The sequence below is a fragment of the Argiope bruennichi genome, chromosome 4 (assembly GCF_947563725.1).
Source record: "Argiope bruennichi chromosome 4, qqArgBrue1.1, whole genome shotgun sequence".
NCBI lineage: Eukaryota > Metazoa > Arthropoda > Arachnida > Araneae > Araneidae > Argiope > Argiope bruennichi.
Genome location: NC_079154.1, coordinates 117,305,241 through 117,330,150, shown reverse-complemented (window position 1 = coordinate 117,330,150; position 24,910 = coordinate 117,305,241). Strand labels below are relative to the sequence as shown.

Genomic DNA, 24,910 nt, shown 5'->3' with positions numbered 1-24,910 from the left:
AATTTTCCAAGATATGATTCCATTGTATATACATTACTTATGAAATTTTTTTACATCAATTTTAATGCAACATAAATCTTCTCATAGTTAGATGAATTAATTTTCATGCATCAAATGATCCCTGCTCATATAATCTTGGAAGTATCTTTGTAGAGGAAGGACTTGACGTCAAAGCATAGATTAAGACTATTTGTATTTGAATGTGAAAAAATGCACTCGACGATCATAAAAAAAATGTTTCTTCCAAATAAGTAGCTTTCAAAAAAACTGCTGCGTCTTTAAAAAATCAAAATATCGAAAAAATACACTATTTCAGATGCGTGATGTTTGACGAAGAGTCATCACGTAAATTAAATAAAAAAAATAATAACAGAAAAAATATTCTTTTCTACTCAATATCGATTCGAAAAAACAATTTGTTCCATTTAACAAAGACTTCCTATAAATCTCACTCATTGTTTTCAAGATGTCGAGATTACAATCGATACTTTCTTAACAGTCAACAAATACTAAAGAATGTTTACATGAAATGCTTTGTTTTCTTTTCATTACAAAATATCCTAACATAAACAGGCAAAAAAAAAATCATTACATTTTGATCTTATAAAGCTTTTTAAAGAAAATAAGTGTGTTGTTTGGAAATAAAATATAATTTAAAAAAAAAAAAACAGTCTTGAAATTTTGACGTGATGTGTTAAACTCCATTTTGAAACTTAAGTGCATCATATTGCACTTTTTTTTCGTATTATTAAGAATATACAGTGGCTCCTAAAATTGAGTATACACTATACTCTTTCTTCTTTAATTTTCTTCTTTTTGATCTTAAAATTCCTATTTATGGCTAATATTTATAAGAACGACAAAATATATATTAACAAAAGCATTGGGCTAAAAAAGAAAACGGAAAAATCAATAATATTTTTATTACAGTAATTTTTATGTCAAAGTTACAAATTCCAAAGTCACAAAATTGAGTATACATCTTATAAAATATGCGATTTGACTACTATTATTTATTTTCAAATGAATAAGTAAATCAGTTTTGTTACTTTAATTGGCAATCATTGATTTCCAAGCGAAAACAAATGTTTTGGTTATCATAATGAGCTCCAGAAATGAAACAAATGTTGAAATTCGGAAACTTGTTATTCGATTGTCTGAAGATGGTAAATATCTATGAGAAATTGCAAGGGGAATTCAACGCAGTCACGGATGCGTTCAAAAAATTATCCAAGAGTATAAAATGTATAGCCAAATTGTTAATAAACCTGGAAGAGGAAGAAAAGAAATCCTCAGTGTCACGACCAAGAGAAGAGTTATTCGAGAGGAAGCAAACAATCCTAAGGTGAATGCTACAAAAATTGCTACATTTACTTGAAGAACAATTGGAAAGGGTGTTTCTGCAGAAACAATTCGAAGAGTAACCTGAAAAGCAAATTATAATGGTCGCCTAGCCAGAACAAAACCATTCATTTCCAAAGTAAATACAGAGAAAAGAATTTCATTTGTTAAAAGTCATATTTCAAAACCTCCGGACTTCTGGAATCAAGTAATATTCAGTGACGAAGTAATTTCAATGTTTTGGTAGTGATGGTCGATGTTATGTTTGAAGAAAACCCAATTCTGAACTTTCTCCTAAAAACACCAATGCTTCTGTCAAGCATTTAGGTGGTTCACTTCTTGTATGGGGCTGTGTGTCAGCAAAAGGAGAGGGAAATTTAGTATTCATTGATGGAATCATGGACAAAATCAAATATTTGGATATATTGAAGAACAATTTAAAACAAAATGCCCAGAATTTGTGTTTAGGGTCAAGTTTTCTGTTTCAACAAGATAATGACCCGAAGCATACAGGTGAAATAGTAAAGTTATGAGTGTTGTATAGTTGTAAATTGCAATTGCACACCCCTCCTCAATCTCCAGATCTCAATGTGATTGAAAATTTGTGGGCATAATTAGGAAAATCAGTTCAAAAACACGATATTAGGGGCAAGGAACACTTAAAAAGAGTATTACAAGAAGAATGGTCGAAAATATCCATTGACTCAAAGTCTTGTCAACTCAATGCCACACCGTTTACAAGCTATTCTAAATACAAAAGAATATGCAACAAAATATTAATTTAGCTTTTTTTTCTTTTTGTTTAGAGATTTTGCTAGATGTATACTCAATTTTGAACTTTGGAATTTGTAACTTCGACATAAAAATGACTGTCATAAAAATATTATTGATTCCTCCGTTTTGTTTTTTAGCCTAATATTTTTGTTAATGTATATTTTGTCGTTCTTATAAATATTAGCCATAAATAGGAATGTTAAGATCAAAAAGAATAAAATTAAAGAAGAAAGAGTATAGTGTATACTCAATTTTGGGAGCCACTGTATATACAACTATCCGAAATAAAGTTCACCTCAGCTTTAAAATTTTAAATAGCGATAGTTAATTAGTTAGCCACATATGCTTTATCTAAAAGGTGCTTAAGAATGGTTACACAATCTTTTGAAATTGACTAATAATTAAACAAGATTACATTTTAAGAAATAAAAAAGCGCATATTTTTCGTAAACTTGTACAAAAACTTTGATCAAACTAAATGTTCCTGACACATTATTTAAAGGAACTTCAAAATTTCCGTGGTGTACGAGTGAATTCTCTGAACAATGTAAGCTGAATGAAACATTGAGATTCTTGGAATTCTGTCAAAAATTGTAAATATTTTTAGTATGCTTGAAAATAATTAAATGCAAAAATGCTTGACTGTTATTAGTTTTATCTGAAAAAAGTTATTTAAATGTGTCACACAATTGAACATTTCACTTAATTGATTGCAGAATCAAAATTGCCCAAGAGCATATTAAAGCAATACCGAAAAGCATACACATGCATGATCAGTGCGCCTCACAGTAATATCTACAAATCATTAATAATATCCAAAAATGAACTTGATCAAATGTACAGACGAATTATCAGACGAATGTATAGCTAAAATGGCATAGAAAATATTTTAGACAAATATTAAATCTCTGAGGAATGCTTTGTTTTTCTTTCAAAGCGATATATGTGGCATATAACCACTGAGAAGAGATTCTTCATTAAGAATTTTTTTCTTTGAGAGAAATTGAAAATTCAGGGATTTTTTTTTCCTTCATATAACCGGGATATCAACTTATCAATCCATAGAAAACATTTTACGCCTTTATTGTTTTTGTGTGTGATGTGTACAAAAATAAAATCAGATTCTATATTTCCAAAAACAAACTAATGCAATTTTTAATTGACCCAAAATGTGTTTGCATCCTTTTAATGCATGAAAACCTGTATATAGAATTAATATTTAAGGAACTAAAACCGTTTTCATTGATTGAACGAATGTTATCAGTTTATATAATTATATAATCAGTTAACAAGTAAAATGTATTCTCATTAAACATCATTAATGATAATCATGAAACGTTGTGCAACAATTTTCACTCGGAAGAGTAATTCCATGCATAATTATTCACCTTATACAAAGATTAATTATTTATTTCTCTGAAAAATAAATATATATAATTGTTTTAAGTAGAATTTCTTTGAAAAATTTATCTACATCTTTTTACTATTCTGTAGGCATTTTAATAATAAAATTTGAAAAATAAATAAATACAACGTCAAAATGATGCACCGTCTTGAATGGTGAGTGAGAGGCACTATCCGAGTTCAAAGGGTTAAAATGTATATAATATTCATTTTACAAATAATAAAATACAAACTAAAATTATCCTTGCAAATATGGTCTCATTTAGTAAATAGAATAGAAAATCAAGCATATATAAAGTGGGGAACAATATCCTTGCTAGAAATTTATTACTTGGGGAAAAAAAGGATAGAGAAGAAATATCTTCTCAGAAATAAATCTCATCGCTATCTATAATATTCAAAAATCACTGTTTCCATTTTTGGAAATCTTGTTTTAAAAAAATGGGAGTTTCCGAATTTTATTAGCGATTGTAAACCAACTTAGCAGCGATTTCGAGTTAAATCAGATTCCCAAACTTTCTTAGGCCGCGGTGGCCTGGTGGTAAGGTCTCCGCTTGTGAGCCGTAGGGTTTCAGGTTAGAGACCCGATTCCACAGAAGAACCGTCGTGTAAGGGGGTCTGTTGCACGTTAAATCCGTCATGCCAAACGTCCTCCCGCTGGTGTGGTGTGGAGTGGGGGGTGCCAGCTGAGGTGTCGTCCTCGTCATCTGACCGCGGTTCAAAATGACGAGGTCCGTCCCAAAATAACCCTAGTGTTGCTTTATAACGGGGCGTTAATATAACTAAACTAAACCCAAACTTTCTTTTATACTTTATTAAATGTATTTACGTATTATTGACTACAAGCTATCGCTGAACGATAATAACGAAAAATCCAATTAGCGTGTAATTTTTTGGCGATTAATCGCGGACATGCGGTTAATACAAAAGTTATAAAGTTATGAGGATATAAAAGTATTATCCTTGATCAACTTATATTTTGAGTAATCCTGATTCGAAATTTTTTGTTATCCTAACTATTTTGTTCTAACAAAATGATCTTCATACATCTTCTTTAACACTTAAATTTGTATAAACTATACACTATTAAAAATGTAAAACCTCATATTTCTTTCCGAAAGTAATTAATTAATTTGGTTCATATCCAACTTTTAATATCCCCGATGCACATTGAAAGTTCTTTAAATGATTACTTTTTTTTTTAATATTTTGAATTTATAGAATTTTGTGTTGGTGTAAAAGTAAATATTTGCAAATTGACTTTATTCAGCAATTACTTCAGATGTATGGGTCAAGTCGTTGATTCTAAATCGTCGTCCAATTAGACATGGAGATTGTTGCTTGCCAGTTTTACTGAACTGGTTTGTGAAGTGAAAATATTCTAAGAATAAAAAATAACTATTTGTTTTATATTTGATTTTTATTGAATAACTTTGAACTGTGATGTGTTCTTTTAAATTTGTGTTTGGAAAAAAATATTTAAAAAAAAGACTTGTGTTGAATGTTTTACTCCATTTCTAATTATTTAGATTAAATTGTTGCTATATATTATTTTATTTAGATATTTATCATACAATGGAATATTTTTATGTTGTAATTTATGATAAAATCAGAACACGAGATTAATTTAAATAATTTTTAACTGGCCTCATTTAAAATATGCATTTTATTTTAACATTGCCAAATTTATATGTGTCATTAAGAAATTTTGATTTGGTAAAATTATTTTTATTAATAAGATTAAAATGAAAATTAAATTTTAATGTAAGATAATTGAAAGATACTGGTCCCTTCAACTGAAAAAAATTTCAATTTTAACTACTTTTTGTATGATGATATATTCTGAAGTTATAAAATCTATTCCCTCTCTTCCATTCTCTTCAGAAAAATTTAAATCTTTCAGATGCTAAGGAACATGTCCGTCTATTTTCGTTTCAATCCTTCAGTTGTCTGGAATTGTATAAAGTTGAAATGAACAAATATTCAGTTTTATACGTAAAGTAGTTCAAATTAAAGTATGCCATCTTGACGGTGGACGCAATGTCTTCATATTTGGAGAGTATATATATACCAGAAAGAAGGAAATTATTTGATGTAAAAAAGTTCACCAAAAGTCGTTGATAAAAATGAGGTGCCGCTATCTGTTTAAAGTAAAGAAAAGTAGAATGGTGCAATTAGTAAAAAGCAGACTATGAGACGTTGGTAATAAACTTTATTATTATTACTTTTCTTTATATACCAAACATGCTAATTATGTGAAAATTTGAATATTCGTTAGTGCACGAAGTACCGGAGGATAAAATTTTCAGAAGAGAGTTGAAAGATCATAGTAACACATTAAAAAGAAGGATGAACAGATTCTGAACACTCTTAGATTGCCATGATGGGTCTTTTATTGCAGGAGTTTTGCTGCTAAAGTTTTTCTGCCGAAACCGTTATAATGCTGCCAAAGCTTTTCGTTTGTGTTGAGGGCAAAAAGTTTTGTTTATGGGTCCACTAATACCATGTGCTCTTCGGCAAAATTATAAAATATTCGGAAGAAATGAAAGATTTACAGTTCAAGTAGAGCAGGGTTTTTTTTTTTTTTTAAAGGTATATCGCAGATAATGAATTAATGTAGCAACCATTGAGCAAGCCAGTACAAATACATTAGGAACATTGAGTATTCGTATCATATTAAAGTTATAGGATTTTCCATACTCTAAAGGGCATGCGAATGGTTCTCAAAAACTATCAATATCAGATTCGTCGTTTCCAAGAGTGGAAACTTCGTGACAGCAATCTTTGAATACTGACTTTGACGTTTTGATAGAGTTGGAGACGGTTCAGAAGTGGCCATGGGACATCATATGGACCTTTTAAGATCACTTTTACTCGTCTATAATAGTAAATATACAAATCTGCCGTATCTGGTCCAATAAAATCTTCACTAGGTCCAGCAAATTTCCCAGCATTCTCCGCATGTTACTGTATGGATCAGTTTCAATTCGGCTATTGATTGGACATTTTTTTTTTTTTTTTTGAGGATATCATCTGTTATAGATACCTAATGCATGTTCTGTAACTGCAGAACGTTATCAGGACATGCTGTTAGATGATGTTGTTTATTTTTAATTCCTTCCAGAATTCCATTAGCATAGATATTTCGTTACAACAATTTTCAATAAGATGATGTGCTTCCTCGCATTACACATGAGGTACAACAATTGTTGCCATGCCATTTTACGGAGGATTTCATTGCGAGTTATGCATTTATTATACGATTCTCTCTGCGTTTATTTGATTTAACTCCGTATGATATATAGCTTTGGGTTTACCTCAAAGATAAAATTTATTGAGAAAACAAGAAATTTGGCGGATTTGAAGACCTTTATCTTCTTGCTCGTTTTCAACATTAATTCTGATCGATTACATGCCAAAGTAGATCATGCTGTAACAAAGTTTCATATGTTGGCTGCAAAGTATGGTGGAGACGTTAAAAACTACCTGTGAAACATTTATGTGTTGTGTTTTTTTCTTTTGTGCTGTTATTTACATTTTGTGCTTAAAAAAATGTAATAATGATGTTAACTTCCTGCACCTCGTATTCTGTTCTTCATTTGTTGTGTCCTGTTACATTTTTCTTACCTTAAAACAATCGTGACGCCTCATTTTCATCTAACAGCGTTTGTTTGAACAATTTTTTTGAACCATCAGTTTTTCATGGTTTATATATACCTTTTAAATATGAAGATGTAGCAGGAATATTCTTGGAAGTTACCGCGAAAAAGCATCAAATTTTAGTTTATTTTTTAATTAACTGAAATTTAAAAAAATTGCTAAGAAGTGTACAATCCCACATTTCAAAGTATGTTTTTGCCAAATTTGGTATCTAAGTCAAGAGGTCTAGACTGTAGAGAACTAGCATACACATACTCACCTTTATTATAATTAAAGATATTAACTTGAATAATTTTTCATTAAAAGCTGAATTTGAATATTTTACTGTCTTCAACAAAAAATGAAAAAAAAAAAAAAAAATGGAACATCTCTAACGTTTTCATTTGTCATCGCATCTTCACCAAACCAGAGTCATTGGAACTGGCTGGATTAGAGATTTGTTCCAATCAACAAGTTAATTAACCGAGTTATTAACATTGATAATTAACTACTATCTCGATTTTTTTTCCATTAAGGTTATGCGTTAAGCTTTTTCTTGAATCTAGTTTTTCTCATGAAATCAATTTCCCAATAAAATTGTGTGAAACTGATCGAAATTTCGAAAGTTAAGAAAGTTTTGAGAAATGGCACAACCAATGTCAAATGAGTCATATTTTCAACGATATTTCGGAAACTATATTTCTCAAAACTGTTTCATTTTATTAAAAGAAAATACCTTATTTGGTAAAATCAGGAAATAAATGCAAAGCAAGGTATAAATATTTTTTTTATGAATTTGTAAACATGAATGTAAAAAAAAGGGGGGGGGAAATGTAATATTGTAAAATTTTTTCATGGAAGAAAAGTTGATACATGTCGTTCAGTTAACATATCGGAATCTTAAAAATTGTGCATATATCCCTAATATTTTCGAAATATTCACAAAAATTGTACAATTCACATTGTCGATTTGCAGCGCCCATTTTTTTTAGGGACCATATATTAAATTTACTTATATTTATACTCTTCATGAAACACAAGCTTCATCGGTCATTATAATGCCACAATTAGCTAAATATTAACCCTTTGCAGTCAGGAAAGTAATTCGATGCAAAATAATTCAGCTAACACAAGGACTTACTTATTGTTATGAATTTTTCTTTCTTAAAAAAATTCTATTCAGACGATATAAAATTTGACTGAAGGGCAGATTGAGTGTAGGACTGTTCAAGCGGGTTTACTATTTATCAGCAACTATCGTTTACAAGTAAAGGAAATGAAAAGAAAACTTCAGTAATTCCTACCATTCAGTAAATTAATTAACACTAAAATAAGGAATTTAATAAGCATCATTTATGTAGGACTGGATGGGACAAAATGCCCATTCAATCCCATTTGGATCAGTGTCTAGGGTACTGATTAAGAAAAGAAGTAACGTTTAAAGAAAAACAGTTAATTTATTTAGAGTAAACAAAATTAACGGTACATTAAGACAGGAAAGGTTAATTACATTCAAGTTAGAAGTAAAAATACTTAGATGGTACCAAAGGGCGAAGCCTAACAAGACGCTATAGCGTAAGATTATTAAACACATCGTTTCCAGAGACGAAGAACCCTCTTCTTTTTTTTTTCGAGCGAATGCTAACAGCTCGCTTTTTACTCAAACTTATGGTCATGTAACCTAGCACTTTGGATTAGTAGAACCCCTGGTGCCATCTATTACAATACAATAAAACTAAATTGAAATCTGGTTGCGTTCGGTATAACAGTGGAACGGTAATGATCACTAATTAAATCTCTATATTTTTATAGTCAATGGTCTAATGTTGAGCACTCAATGAGTATAAATATCTTTGATTAGTTACAGATATTTTCCGAATATCCACTGATTAACTCAAAACTCTAAGGAATTACACTCTTCGCTAGCTTTGTTTTAGCAAAAACAGAGTTTCGAACCTCTAATTTGAAAACCCGTTGTATGATAATATTCTATGCTCGATTCGTTTGCATTTGTTCGTCTTGATTGCCTCAGTTGTTGCATAATAGAAAAATATCCACCAATCTCTTCTTCTTATAGTAGCTCTTTAGAGCATTAATCCCCCCCCCTTTTGTTTCAATGATCTTGTATTCTTATGTGGTTGTCTTTGCATGTGTCACCTCACAGCTTATAGTTAGCATACCAGCCTACAAATATTAATATGCTGGGAAAAAAGACTTAAAGATATCATACAGTCCATCAAGAATTTTCAGCAAACTCATGATTCTAAACTTTCAATTTTTCCGTATGCTACCGAAATAATGCTTCTGTTTCGTCAAGAGACAATCCATTTATACCTTTTAAATCTTATCTGTTTGGCTGATCATATTTAAATTTTGATAAAGAACAAATTATGTGTTAATACTACAATTAAATCACACATTTTTAACATACTGTATTTATGAATAATCACGTTTCAATATCTAGTAGTAAATAAGAGAAGCACTCTTTTCTGATAAAACTGGAATGTCAAAATTTGATACAAATATGCTTGCCTGATGGTTATGCATACACAATTTCATCCATCTAGCCTTTTAAAAGCATTTATTATGTTCGTATAATTTTAGGGGGGTAGACAGATTGGTTTCGATCGATTTCTTACAAAATTTCATTCAAATTAACGTTTTGTTAATTTGATTACATAACAAATTTCAGCCTTTAAAGTTCCATTTTTGACAGACAGACGGATGTAATTTCAAATATGCTTTTGGTTTTGGACTCAGATTGTGAAGATTCACTGAAATATAGTGATCAATTCATTTGAAAACTGTAGCTCTTTGTAACTCGTATGGGGACAAGTAAAAACTGTTTATTTCAAATATCATTTCATCACCATATTACCCTGAAACAGAACCAGAACTTTAATCAGGTAAGTTGAATTTCACCCCTTAATTAACCTTTACTTCCGTAATATTTTCGTAATCTTTCAATCATAGAAAAATCTTTAAATATAAATAACATTTGCTTACAGCATTGGAGTGGTTGAAATATTGTTGTTGTATTGTTATATAATCATTGTTGAAAATAAAATCCCTTTCTTTTAATCAATGCTGTAATCATATTACTGTAAATTATGTATTTTACAACTGCAGTTTATTATTTATTTTTATATGTTTTACCTGAAGAGATCAGACAATTTTTGAATTAAAATATAATCAGAATTTAAAATATAATTATTTTTCAAAAGTGAAAAGAAAGTAAATTAAGGAAATTAAAAGAAATAAAAAAATGCATATTAAAAAAACTTTGTTTTTGAAAAGAATTTCCGTCAATTATTATTGTAGATAGAACATGCCAACTTCTTGTGTTTCAGCAAACTATCAAGAAAATTTTGAGGATAATATTAACAATATAGTGCAATTGATTAGTTCTGTATATACCTCTTCGCATTCACTAAGTAATTAGAACGTGTATAAAACCAAACACTTTCTTCGATAATATTGTATGGAATGTGGGCAGTCTGGACTCATAAATAGATAAATAGATAGAGATTCACAAAGTTAGGAACAATTTTAAAAAAATGTTAAACTAAAATAAATCCTTCACATGACAAAAAAAAAAAAAAAAAAAAAAAAACATGCTGAAATGTGAAATGACTACCTTATTAAAAGGATCTGATAATATGCACTGACAGATCCTTTTCTGACTATTCTCAAACTTTTGTGCTCCTCAGTTTGAGTATGCCGCTTTCTCGTAATGTAGAAAAAGAAAAACTCATTTTATTTCTGTCCCCTCCTCCCCAACAATCAGAAGTCACTTCGCTGGAGGCTAAAACTGAATTTTCATGCTGGAATCTTTCTAAAGCAATAAAATTTTAGTTATGAAAATTTTCCATTTTAAAGTTCCCAATCAATTTAATGGCAGGAATATTTGATATTTCATTTCTAATGACATAAAAGTGTTTCTCTAAAAAAATACTCAGGCATAAAATTTTATTGAAGAAGTATTTCTTTTTTTCTAATGTTACTGGATTAGTGAAATTAATTGTTGGTTGAAATGTGGAAATAGTTTGCTTTCGATTTCCATGATGCCATTGTCTGAGCAGACTTGAATTTGTCGAATTTTTTGTTATTCCAATCTGGCAATATCGGTTTATTTACTTATTGCCTTTCATTTCTGAATCTGATTGAGTATAGAAGCAAGATTATAGTTGTAGTTTCGCAACTGCAGCATCAGTTCGAACACATTTCCTCCACAATTCATAAACGAAACAATGACAAATATGTTTTGTAAATTTAGACCTCTGCAGACTTTTCTACGATCACATATTATAAACGCAAATTATGCTGCTAAAGCAAGCATTGAGTGTAATGCCAGAATGTTAGTAAATGTTATCCAAGATGAAAAGAAACGTATGTGCTACAAATTATTTCCTCTTTCCCTGTGATTTCAGGCATGATTCATAATTATATTTAATGATGCTTATTGTATCTTGCAATATAATTACAAAGACCAAAATTCAGTCTAAATATAAATTTTTTCCCCTCTATTGTTATTTATAAACCAGCAAATAATTTATGCTTTCTTTTCTTAATAATTTTTCATTTTAGTTTTAAAATTATATTTGTCAGAGAATAGTCATATCCATTTTAATTCTACATGCTACCATAAAATACCTTGTAATATCATATATAAATCATCTTTGAATGTTGTAAGTGAGCACTATATATTTCTAATTTCTTATAATTCTAATAGACGAGCTGAAAGGAAGTGGACTATTTATATTATGTATATAAAAAAAATAAAATTTTGTTGCTTGTATTATATAGTTTAAAACAACTTAATTAATATCTAATTTTCTCTTCTTTAAAAAAAACAATAATTTGATCATGTTCTATTAAATGGAATGATTTATTTTAATTTGCTAATCAGAGTTACTCTCCTTATTTGAATATGCTTATTATTCATTAAATTTCTATTTAAAAAATTATCATATCTTAATTTAATCAGTTGATAAAGTACCATGACTGCATTTGAGTAATATGTGATGTTAAATCTTTATTATTGCAAATATATTGCTGTAAAACTGATTAACATCTTCAATTATAATTAATTAACTTAGAAGATTTCTGTATTCATTTTTGAGGAAAAAATTAAGAAATATCATTACAACAAATAAAATAACTTGAATATATATTTTGAAAATTTGATATAAAATATTATAAAAAACAGTAATAATTGATTTTCCACATTTGAAAGAAAATGAATTGAATTTTGGAAAGGTTATACAATTAAACTGCATTAAAAAAACTTTATAAGCAATTACATTACTAATGAATAACAGTTTTCTACATATTGAATTGTCACTGATTATATTATGGAGAACTAGTCATTTGATATTAATTTTAATTGTTGTTTTTGTAATCATACATTTTTTTTAATTTCATCATTTTTTTATTGAATCATTTAATTTTGCTGTAAAAGTAATATTTTAGTACCATCCTTGTATGATATTTTTAACTACAGAAAGTTCTTATTATATATAATTTTTTTTTTAATTTTAAGAAATTGCCAATGTTATTATGCAGAGACCTCCAGTGAATAGCTTAAATTTAGAGCTTCTGGAGCAACTCACAGCTACAATAAAAGATTTGGAAAAGAAGCAATTCAGAGGAATGATTTTGTCATCTGTAAGTAATTATTGGCTTTTCTCACTTTTTTATATTTAGAACATATGTGTTTTGCTTTTATATACACTGTGTAAGAAATCTCAGAGAGTTTTTCAGGGGGAAAAGAAATAAAAAATAAAACTTCTGCAAGATTTTTAATTCTAGATCTTTGATTCTAATGCAGACTTTATTTGGTAAAATTTTTAAATATTTTTTTTTTAAATTAAATATATTACTGATATTTCTTGTCAAAAATTTAAATTATATATATATATGTAATGATATTTTAACTCTAATTTCAATTTAATTAATTTTCATAGTAACTTCATCTTAATTTAGCCCATAGTAACTTCATTCTAAAATATTCTCTTATTTCGTGATCCAATTCCACTGTCTCTACTTAATTAATTCAAGAGAAGCTTTGTTAAATTGTTGAATCAGCTAAAATCTAACTTTCCCACACTACGCGTGAAGAGATAACATACCGCTGACCAAGCAAATTCTTTTTTAAAATCTCCCTTTGTTTCCCCTACCTTCTCGACGCCTGTAATGAAAATCCCTATCGAAATCTCATAATACATTAGCACTGTGAAGAAATGTTTTCCCTATCAAAATCATAGGTTATATAAGACCAGGGATAAAATGTCCGAGAGCTCTTCCCTCATTCCTCTCTGTGTCGTTCTGTGTGCTCGTCGCTTGTACATATGCTTGCTTCTTCAAAATGAAATAAAACGACGTCACGAAATTAAAAGTATCTTCATTGTCCTCAAACTGCATCATGCTTCGCAACAAATAATATTACATATATATATATATATATATATATATATATATATATATATATATATATATGTCCCTGGAATAATACAAATCAATTTCCTCATTCCTGAAGTGAAGTTTTGGCTATTTCTAAGAACACTATACAGTTGTTTAAGTCCATTATCAGATGTAATTGATTATAATATCTTTTTATTATACAAACAACATTAGTTGTAAATTTGCATTAAATATTTGCTGAAAATTAATATTATGCTGCTCATGATGGCTGATCATAAAAAAAAAAAGTAATGAAATCTTATTTTTCTGTTAGCATTGTAATCACAAAATCTCCAAGTAAGATAATCTTTTGCTATGTAATTATGAAAAAAATGCAGATTTTACTTTCAAAGATGCATAAATTTTTGGTACTTCTTTTTTCCTTTATTACTATTCAGTTAGTATCAAAGTTGTGAAAATTTTGTATTTAGTATGTTTTATAAAATCATGACAAAAACTTCATAATATTTGCTAAAAATTAAATGAAAAATTATAATTTTTTTTTAAAAATTTGAAAGCCGTTGTGTATGTTTTTATGAAATTTGGAGGAATTTTAAATATTATAAATTACTTGTATATTTTGTAAAATCAAGAAACGAAATTTATAAAGTCTTCTTAATTATTAAATAAGAAAGTTATTTTTTTTAATGTGTAACTTTATTAAAAAGCTATGACACTTCAATTTGTTATTTTGGAGGAATTTTAAAGTTGGTAAATTGGTTGTTATATTCACACATTTTTACTATATTATATTACATAATTATACTTAAAACAAATCATTTCTATGTACTACAAAATAATTAAAAATTATTTATCTAATGAAAATATAGAGCTCTCCTACTGTATTTTCGGCTGGTCTTGATATTACAGAAATGTACAAGCCGAAAGAAGAAAGATTGAGGCAATTCTGGAAAGCTTTACAAACTATGTGGAAAACATTATATCTTACACCTTTGGTGACAATTGCAGCAATCAATGTAAGTGAAATGTTCTATACATTTTTGTATCTAATACTGTGTATTTTGAATTGTAAGAAGCTATATTAAATATTACTGCTAGCTTATATTTGAATTAAATTCTTTTTTCAAAATCTTATTTCAGGTAACAAATCTTTTCCTTATTGTTTTCTTTAAAATATTTATAATTTTTCTAATTTTTTTTTTTTTTTTTTTTTTTATGATAGTTTTAGTGGTTTTTAAGAAATTATATGCTTCAGTGTCATTTTGATTTAACTTCTTTGCAAAGTTAATAATTATGTGAATTACTTTTATGGAAAAAAAGAGTCTGTTCAATTTTCAAATAATCCCCCAAACTTAATAATGTTGAATTTTTTCATTTCAATTAATATTTCATTGAACTATCTAATATTCATTCAAAAACATCAATATTTTCCTCATTTTGGTCTGTTCTGCCAATTTTTAATTGAAATGTTACCACATTTTATAAGACAAAATTTGTCTACAGTAGAAGACAGCGAGTATGTATCTTTTATAGTTTTTTTTATATGTATAGCATTATGAATTTGAAATGGACAAATTATACAATTTAATTTATTCATTTGGAAATAAATGCGTTATGACATCTGTAATCATATGTATTTACAATCCTTCTAACTGCATTGATACCACATATGTATATAAAAAAAATAATTAACTACATTGTGATAGTAAAAAGTAGTAGAAAATGATAGCATTTGTACATTTAACCTACATTTGAATGATTCTATTATAAAATGTTAATGACCTCCTTGTCATATATAATCTTAGAAATAACTTTTTTTGCAAACAAATTGATTCTTTTTGTGACACTCAAATACGAGGCTTTAAATATTTATGTGTATAGAATGTAATATTTATAAAGTTATTCTTGTATTGCAAATTTTTGTTAGAATGTATTCTTAACTTGATAATTTATTTCTTTCCTGCTCAAATTTGAATGTCTAGATTTGGATGTTGTCTTAAATTTGTAATGAATTTATTATTATATACTTATTTTTTGGCAGTTTAACATGAATGTAAAATAACATTAAACTTTATGTTATTTGCTATCAAAATTATTTTCTTGTTAGAAGTTGGGTTTATTTTTATTATTGTCTTATATCTTCCTTTTCTGTAATTAAAATTTTTTAAATAAAATATTTATCTTGACTTTGAGTAAGAATTCTATATAAATTTTAATTCAATTAACATTTTAAACAATTAAAAGCAAACGATTTCATGGTTTTACTATGTGCTAATATAATTTTCAATAAATTTCTGAAATTGTTTTTTTTTTAGTTTTTTTCATTTTGATTTAATTTGATGTAAATTTCTCATACAGTTGCCTAGTAAAAAAAAAAAAAACCCTTTAAACTGCATGTTGATATTAACATGTTAAAATTTATATTTAAAATTTTTATGGTCAAATTTAAATTTAAAAATATTCTAATTTTTTATTTTTATATTGATAGTCTCAAGCCTTTTTTTTTTTTTTTTTTTTTTATCATTCCTGTCCCACGTACACTTTTACCAGATTTATCACTTATCAGTTATTATAAGAGCTGTTTTATAACTGTAGTTTGTTTTCTCATACATTATGATTTAGATGTTAGTAATGTTGTTATAAATTTTTATTTCAAAATGTAAAATTTTCTCTGAGTTTTTGCTTCTTACCAACAGGGCCATGCACCTGCAGGAGGTTGTCTTGTGTCACTGAGCTGTGATCACAGCATTATGGTGAAATCTAGGGCCAGTATTGGTCTGAATGAGACAATGCTGGTATGTAATTCACACATATTTTCCTTATTTTGAGATTATTTTTTTAAAACTACATATAAATCATAATATACCTGAAAGATATATTATGATATGTTACGATTAAAACATGAATATACATTTTCTTTTTATTTGTGTAACCAAACATCATGAAAACAGGCTTTTTAAGTATAACATGAAAGTACCAATACTCTCTCCTTCTAATTTTCACACTAGTTAATATACCTCTTACGTACAAAAAAATGCATCATTTTTAATGCTTTAAATTTTTTTTCAGCAAGCAAAAAATAAGCAAACTCAAAATGCATTCATAAATTTGTTGTATGAAAGGTGTCTATAACATACACATTTCTTTTAAATCAAATCGTGAAAGGCAAGTTCTTCATACTTGATATCTTTTTAGGTAGTTTCAGAGATATACCACTGCACACCTACAGCATGAGATTCTCTACCATTTGAAACATGTTCCCCTGACTCTCTTAGTCAAATGGTTGATAATTTATGTGGGTTTTGCCATGTGTTTTGTGGGTGAGGAATTTATTTGCATTTGAGTAAGGTTTATATGAATGGGATGGTTGAAATTTTCACTTTTCAGTTGTGTTCTTCTTGTATTAGCAAGCAACCATATTATGGGGATGTTAAATATATTTTCTAATACAGTATAATTTTCTTAATTTTTAAATAGTTAATTTAAATATTATGTTTCTTAATAACTTGAATATAGTGTTGATTGTATTTAAAGTCTAAATGCTACTTAAAGAGCTTGCTATTGTTAGCTTTATTTGAGGATTACTTGTTATTAAAATTGTTTATTTTTCTTTTATAATTTTTTTTCATGTTCTAAGATTATATAAATAGTTTTCATTGATAATATTGTATGTTTTAGTATTTCCATTAATAAAGAATGAATAATTATATTACAAAACAAATTAAAAAGTATTAATTATTCATAAGAAGAATATGTCTTGGATGTGCGGTGGTACTCCAGTGACCCCCCCCCTCCCACATGGTGTAGCCCACTATAAATTTTTTAAAGGTATTTTCTCTTATTGTATACCCTAAGCATGTAAATTAATTACATAATTTTTAAAAATTCAGAAAATTTATGTTTATGCACTTTAAAGGGTTAAGAAAACTTATTTTTCTAAATTGGACCAACAATTTTTTTTAAACAAAATATTTTTTATTTATTAACCATATACCAAAATGTGGTACATGAATCTAACAGTGATATTTTATGTACTGTATCATTTTTTCTTTTGCTTCCTCATCCATATAAAAACAACACAAGTTTAATTTTTGTACTTTTTGAATGAATATTTAATATCTTTATTATCCTTTTTGTTTTATTTCTAATTCCAAATTAGGAGGACTGTTAATGTATATTACTTTCTGAGTCATTCTTCTAGTTCAAGATAATAAGAAATTTAAACATCCTAATTTTAAGAAACTGCCTTGAATTCAATTTGAATAACGTTTGAACAATGAAAGAAGATTTATGTAATTTTATCTTTAATCTAGTTTTATAAATTTGTTATAATGGATTGGAGACGAGTTCCTTCTCTAAAATGTAATAACTTATTTTAAAGCAGTCAAAGGGCTATTAATCACTTGTTAAAATATTTAATTATAATATTTAAAATATAAATAATTTAGTAAAATATTTATAAAATTTATATAAAATATTTATTATACAATGGTTAAAAAATTTAATTTATGAAAAGAAAATGCTTGTTTTCTAATTGCATATGCATAGCCCTTTTCTTAAGAAATTATTAAATAAGCAATATTGATATGATTGCAACATTAAGTGCCTATTTTATGGCCCAGATATTAATAGAATCGATGTTATGATATTGTCTAATTTAGATGCTGTCTTAAATGTATCTTCATTCAATATACATGGCAATGTGCATGCAAAATCAATCATTGTTAGTATGGTGCTCTTTAGTTTAGGTCCATTGAATTGCAATTTTTGTGTAAAGAACACCTGCTTAATTCTATGGAAATTCTTATATTTTCTGGGCATTAAATGGAAGAGATAAGTACATTGCACTCTTAGACATATTGGTTTAAAAATGTTCTCTAAAACAGTATGTATTTTTATTTAAAAAATTGGATGGAAAAAAAACGTAGAAAAAGAAAAAAAAAGGAGGGAGGGGGGAGGTGGCAAAAGATTAAATGTTATGTAACAAACATGAAATATATTTTTACCATAATGTTGAAATTTTTTTCTTAAAAAAAAATGTTTTGAATGATGGGAAAAAAAAAAAAAAAAAAAAATGTAGAAAAATTCTGAAAAAAGAGCACAAGTTAAGAAAAGAGTTATGATATGGGAATTAACAGAAATTATTCAAATTTGAAGTCTGAAGCAATTCTTAATAATAATTTTTTTTTCTTTAGAAAGTTGCTTTTAAACTTGTTCAAAATTTTTGAGATGGTATTATTTAGTTTCTCAAATCATTGGGATATTAGCAGTTTCACTTCAAGGCATTGCATATCTAATATTGTCTAAATTTACTTCTAAATAAATTTCTCTCAGAAAGAAATTATTCACTTAAAGGTACAAGACTTGGTTGGATTGTCAATTACAGCACATAGGAATTTTATCATCTGTTGTCTGTAAAATTGTCAAAAGTGAAGCTGGCTTTAAGTATCATTCTTATCTAGTTAATTTCCATATGGATGAAATGGATTTTTACAAATAGAAGTGATACAAATTCCATTCTTAAATTGGGATTTTAAAAGAATTTTAAAACATATTTACAGAATTGCAACTGTCACATAAATTATAATCTTGTAGATGTAAGTTCTCATTTAAACCTAAAGCTTTAAAGCTGCATTCGTTTTGGTTTTGCTGGAAGCATAAATTGTTCTTATTAAAGTTTTATTAGATACACTAATACTTTCCCACCAAAATGCATTATCTTATTTTTTGTCATTTATTCTTATTAATAAAAGTTTTACAGGTATAATATTTTTTTTTTTTTTTTTACTTTCTAGGGTATTGTTGCTCCTCAATGGTAAGCTTTGTCTTTTTGCTATATTTTGATATAAAGAAATATATAAATTGACAACTAATTTTACATTTATATGCACAATTTAATACAAGAATAAATCTTTATCTGTATTTATAAATGAAAGCATTTGTATGTATGCATGTCTCCAGTGTCCAAATAAATCTAGTCTTGAAAATTTAAAAACAGTTAGTTGTAAGGATGACTGTTACCCTTAGAAATGCGTTTTAAAATTTAATATAGGATTTTTTTAAAAATTATTATTTTCAGTTGCTTTTACTGATTTATCACTCGTATTTGCTTAGAGTTCTATTTTTAATTATAGTAAAAAATAGATCATCAAAAGGAAAAATATAAGAATTGTAGTTTTAAAGAAATTTCTCTTGTAGCTTGGACTAAATTTGCTAAATGAAAAAAAACTTAGAGAATGAATACATTTTTAAAAATAATATTTCCCCAAGGTTTTAAGGTTTTGATATTCTATTCCACAGTCTTTTTACAGATTTTTTTGTGGTCATTTTTCAAACATTTCTAATTTAAAACTAGAAAAAATGTTATTTTCATTGATTTTTTTATTGTTTTTCTGACAAGTTCATATATATATATTTCTGATGCACAGTAAAAAACAGAATCAATAGGAAAAGTTTTATTTTTTCACTGATTTGGCAAATGCCGACATTCAAAAAATCAAGAATTACAATATTTACAATATTAGCATCTAATTTAAATTCTAATAGTATCATTTGCAAGAAATTTTATTGTTCCTTTCTTTTTGTGTTTAGTATGTTTTATTTTGTTTATTTATTTATTTTTTGCTTTCAGTTTTATCATTTGTAGCTTGTCATGAAGAAAATAAACATGAAAAATCAATATTATATATTTTAATTAGTTTCTTTTTTAGTTTTGAAATAAGATTTTTTTTAAAATCTGCTTTCTTATTTATTTTAGGTTTAGGAAAGTTTATATTAACTCTATCGGATTTCGCCAAGCTGAGCATGCTCTAAAACTTGGGAAAATGTTCAGTCCAGAAGAAGCTTTGAAATTAGGCCTTGTTAATGAACTTGTAGATTCCCCTTCAGATGTTCTTCCTAAAGCCCAAGAGGAGATGGAAAAATGGATGAAAATTCCAGGTAGATGGTTTTTAAAAGCATGTCTAGAAATCTATACATACTTTGCATAAACACTATATAAACAATTGCAGTTAATTACATAATCTTATTTCATAACTTAAATCAATTAATAAATTGTCATCTGGAACATTATATTATTAATTATAAACTTAATTATTTGAGTTTCTTGATGAACGTGAGATGTACATATGATTAGGGCAAAGAAGAGATATTGAGTTTCAGTGTAATAGGTATAGATTTGTGAAGCATCCTGCATATTCTTTTTTTTTTTTTTGTGTGTGTGTGTGTGTTTTTTTATTTTTATAGTAGGATTAATTTTTTAATTTCATGCAGCAAATTTAGGTAGAAGACAATTTACCATAAAGTGAGTGTTATTTCTAAATAATTCCAGATAAAAGCACCAGCTTTGAATCCATGGCCTTTTTTTTAAGTTGTCTAATAATATTAAGTATTAGAAGATCAAATTTCAATGAGAATTTTCTTTATAAACTTATGACATGTTAAGTCATATGTTTTTTTTTTAATATGTCTAAAAGTATCTATCATATTTTATAATGGATTTAACTAGAGGGAAATTATGACCTTGCTTAGCAATATGATTTGTTAACTAAGCACTATAAAGATAAGTATAGATTTTATTTCTTCTTTTAAGAAAGCTCAGGTTTGTGATAAAGGTTTTCAACAAACATGTAAAGATTTATTAAAATTTGACGTAGATATATTATATTTATGTCATGTGGAAGTTGCATATTTTGTTTATATTAGACATGTTAAATTTTGCTCTATATATTTTGTTTGTGCTAAAATATTTTATCACACTTCTACTGCCAATTGCAGTAAGATCCTTAGTCTGTTCATAGATTAGTCGGAGATTTGTCTGGGGACTATTCTTATTCTGAGAAATTGTATGTTTTATGTTGCCACTGTTGTGGTTTGCAGTGTTCATTTTATTGATCCTGAGATTTTTTCTTCTACAGTTTTAGGTTTTTAAGCAAGACTTTTGTGTTTTTCATTCCCTTATAGCAACAAACCTGCTATTTTGAGACATTATTTTCTCGTGCATCTTTTCTCCCACTCTTTCTTTTTCTGGTAGAACAGTTTGTGTAGAAGGAATTGTGACGGAATCTATTAAGTGTAATTTTTTTTTCCATCATACTATAAAGTCTCACTTTTTGTTAACCATCATGCAAAGTACTCCCTATCTTTTGTGAGAAGTTTTGGTAACTAGCTTTAAAATCAGCAAAATTAATCTTCTCAAAGGAATAGGAGGCATAAAATATTGCTGTTAATTTTATAGGTCTGCAGTTCTTGTCCTATAAAATTGATAAATTAAGATTATATGGATAAGTTGAATTAGCCCCATAAGATCTAATTCCTTGTAGAATACTATACTATCTGTAATCTATAATAAAGTAGATGAGTGTAGAAAAGTGCATTGCAATTGACTATAATTCGACAGAATATAATTAGAGTTGGTAGATTTGCTACAAAATGAAGATGAAGTCTTTTTCTTAATTAAATACTCCCAGGAGTTTGAAATTTAAAATTCAAAGGCTGAAATGATTGGCGATTCAAATAAGCAAAAATTGGTGGAAGCATCATCAGCAAATACCTCAGTATTTGCTTAAATAAATTAATTTTGTTTAGAAACATTTATAGAAATATTAGCTATTCATGTTAGATGTATAAAACGAATATGGTTAAAACTCAAATATGATATACACAGTAATTTCAGCACATTGTATATAATTGTCATGTGCAATAGTAAAAGCCAAAACCTGCAAAGACAAAACTTGGGGTCACAAACAATTTTGAACATTACTGTATTTTCAATACCAACTTCATGTTGGATATTTGTCTGTCAAGAAATATTTTCTGGTGCAAATGCATGCCTGCAGTTTCAATTATATATGACTGATGCCATCAATTTAATTGGAACAATGATGGTATATGTTATCAATTTCTATTACACAAAACAATCCACATAAAATTTTTCTGCCTGTAAATTCCTATGTAAACCTGTGGCATCCTTAATTTTATTCTAACTCTTTGGAATCACTCTGTAGAAAAATATATTACCTGATTATTATATTTTCTTTAAATTTCATTAATCAGGTAATTAATGAACAGATCTAGCTTTAGCATTCTAATTTAAATAATGAATTGGTTTCTTTTTTATTTTCAGCTTCAGCTCTGCAGATGACAAAATTAAGCTTACGTAAACCTGATGTTGATGAATTGATCTCTTATGAAAAGAAAGAACTAGAAGAAATTGTCTTCTTTGTCAATCAAGAAAAAGTTCAAGCTATGCTTGGGAAGTATTTTGAAAGTCTAAAGGGTAAAAAGCAGTAAAAATACATCTGTTCATTTTCTATTTCAAATACTTACCACAATTCTTTACAAATGGTGCCATTTTATATTGTTCAATATAAAACCTTCAGAAAATTAACAATTAACATTTATTTATTAATCAATCTAAAAGAAGAAGGCAATAGATGTATTGCTTTTTCGCAACTTGCATGTCTTCATGAAAATTTTCTGAATGAATTGATGTGTAGAAATTATATATGTTCAGAATCTTATATAAAATTTTGTCAGTTTTTTATGAAAAGGATAGAAATATTTTCCTGTGTATTAAAAGCAAATATATTTACTATTTTATACTTAATGATCAAATAAATTATTTTTCTATATGTAGTGTATCTTTTCAAATACTTTTGATGGAAAAGAATGAAAACATCTATATAAATAGTATATTTTATAACTATTTTCTCTAAATTTTTAATCTTGATAATGAAGAAATTTAACAATACTAGTTGTAGAGGGTATTTTACAGCAATGATGTTCCTTGAAATTATTAGATGACGGCTTTTCATTGAAGAAAAGTAGAATTCTACTTATTTTGAATTTGTATTTCTATTTTCTGATCTATATAATGAGGAATTTTCAGACATCTTGTCAATCTGTTCAGATTATTTTCAAGATTAACCCATAATTATTGCTTTAAAGAGCAAAAGTAATGCTTGCATTATTTGTCTATTGAGCCTTCGGAGAGACTGTCATGATTTCTGGACCAAAGTTTCTTCCGAGATTATCAAAATGAATTTGCAAATTAAATCATTATTTATTGAACAGTTTAGCAGGGCCGAGGGAGAAATTCACCAATAGACATAAGTATTGCAAATGAATATAGTTAAGTTTCATGAATAGCATTTCAATTCATAATATTTTTTATTTCATGGCAGTTATAAGTGATCAAAATAAACTGCTGAAGACAGTTTCTGGCATATGTAAACATGAAGGGATAATTAAATTGAATGAAATTCATGTAAATCATTTTAACTTTAGGAATATTGAAATTTTCAGTTAAAAAATATTTTAAATTCAACAGTTGCTGAACAGAAAATTACTAAAAATTTCATTCACTAGTAATTTATTACTAAAGAGCATTACTAATAATGTTCCTAATTTTGAAGATAATTAAGATACAGTGCAAGTTATAACTTTTCAATTATTATAGATAGTACTATTATTTATCTTTATTATATTCCCTTTCTGCATTCTTCTCCATGATAATAGTTAAAATTTCAGAAATAATATTATTGGGCAACCAAAAATGTAGCAAGGGAAAAGCTGACCAGGAGTGCTTTTTAACGTCATCTTTGAATGTTGAAATGTTAAATGCATCATGTGAAGACTTAAAAATAAAGTTATATTTTCATCACTTAAATAGCAATTTTTAACAATGGCATTTGATAGTATTATTAAGTAATATTTTTATTCTTTTCTCTTAATTGCATACATATGGGGGTATCTAACGTAGATTCAATTTTGTAGATAATGTAAATTCAAAGTTGTAGCATGACATTGTATATCTCTGAAATACCTAACAACTTGCAACATGATGGTACCCATTACTGTGAAGCAAATATTTTGAAGGTTAATTTGTTTTGCATAATATGCCATTGTTCAATGATTCTTGAATGAAAAAATGCCATAACTTTGTATTGGCCATAAATATGATAACTAAGCTTTTCATTGCTGGGCCAAAAGAAATTTTTTTTCTCTCTGTAAAGAAAAGATCAATTGTTTCACATTTTGAAAACAAACATGATGGAACCATCCAAACCAATCAATTATTCTGTAAAGAATGTGAAACGAATTTCGATATACTGTCTCTCATTGAATATTTATGCATTAACTGTATTATAATCAGTATGTCAAATCAATTTTATAATGTTATTTATGAAATCATTATAAGCAAAGATGAGTTTTTTTGTTAGGTATATTTTTTTGCAATTATATTGTAAACATAAACTGCATAGGGATAAAAACCTACTTTATTTACATCACTGAACATACTAAATAAAGATCATATGTTGAAAGTTTC

The 24,910-nt window shown here is 27.4% G+C and overlaps 1 protein-coding gene across 1 annotated transcript; it reads left to right on the top strand.

The window, feature by feature from the left end:
* Nucleotides 1-11,270: 11,270 nt before the first annotated feature.
* On the top strand, nucleotides 11,271-23,213 carry LOC129966675 (enoyl-CoA delta isomerase 1, mitochondrial-like). The gene is made up of 7 exons (XM_056081188.1): nucleotides 11,271-11,547; nucleotides 12,701-12,825; nucleotides 14,451-14,597; nucleotides 16,278-16,376; nucleotides 19,377-19,396; nucleotides 20,339-20,520; nucleotides 22,706-23,213. Exons 1-7 carry the CDS (start codon nucleotides 11,409-11,411, stop codon nucleotides 22,870-22,872), a joined length of 879 nt encoding a protein of 292 aa, XP_055937163.1. The 5' UTR covers nucleotides 11,271-11,408; the 3' UTR covers nucleotides 22,873-23,213.
* Nucleotides 23,214-24,910: the final 1,697 nt, after the last annotated feature.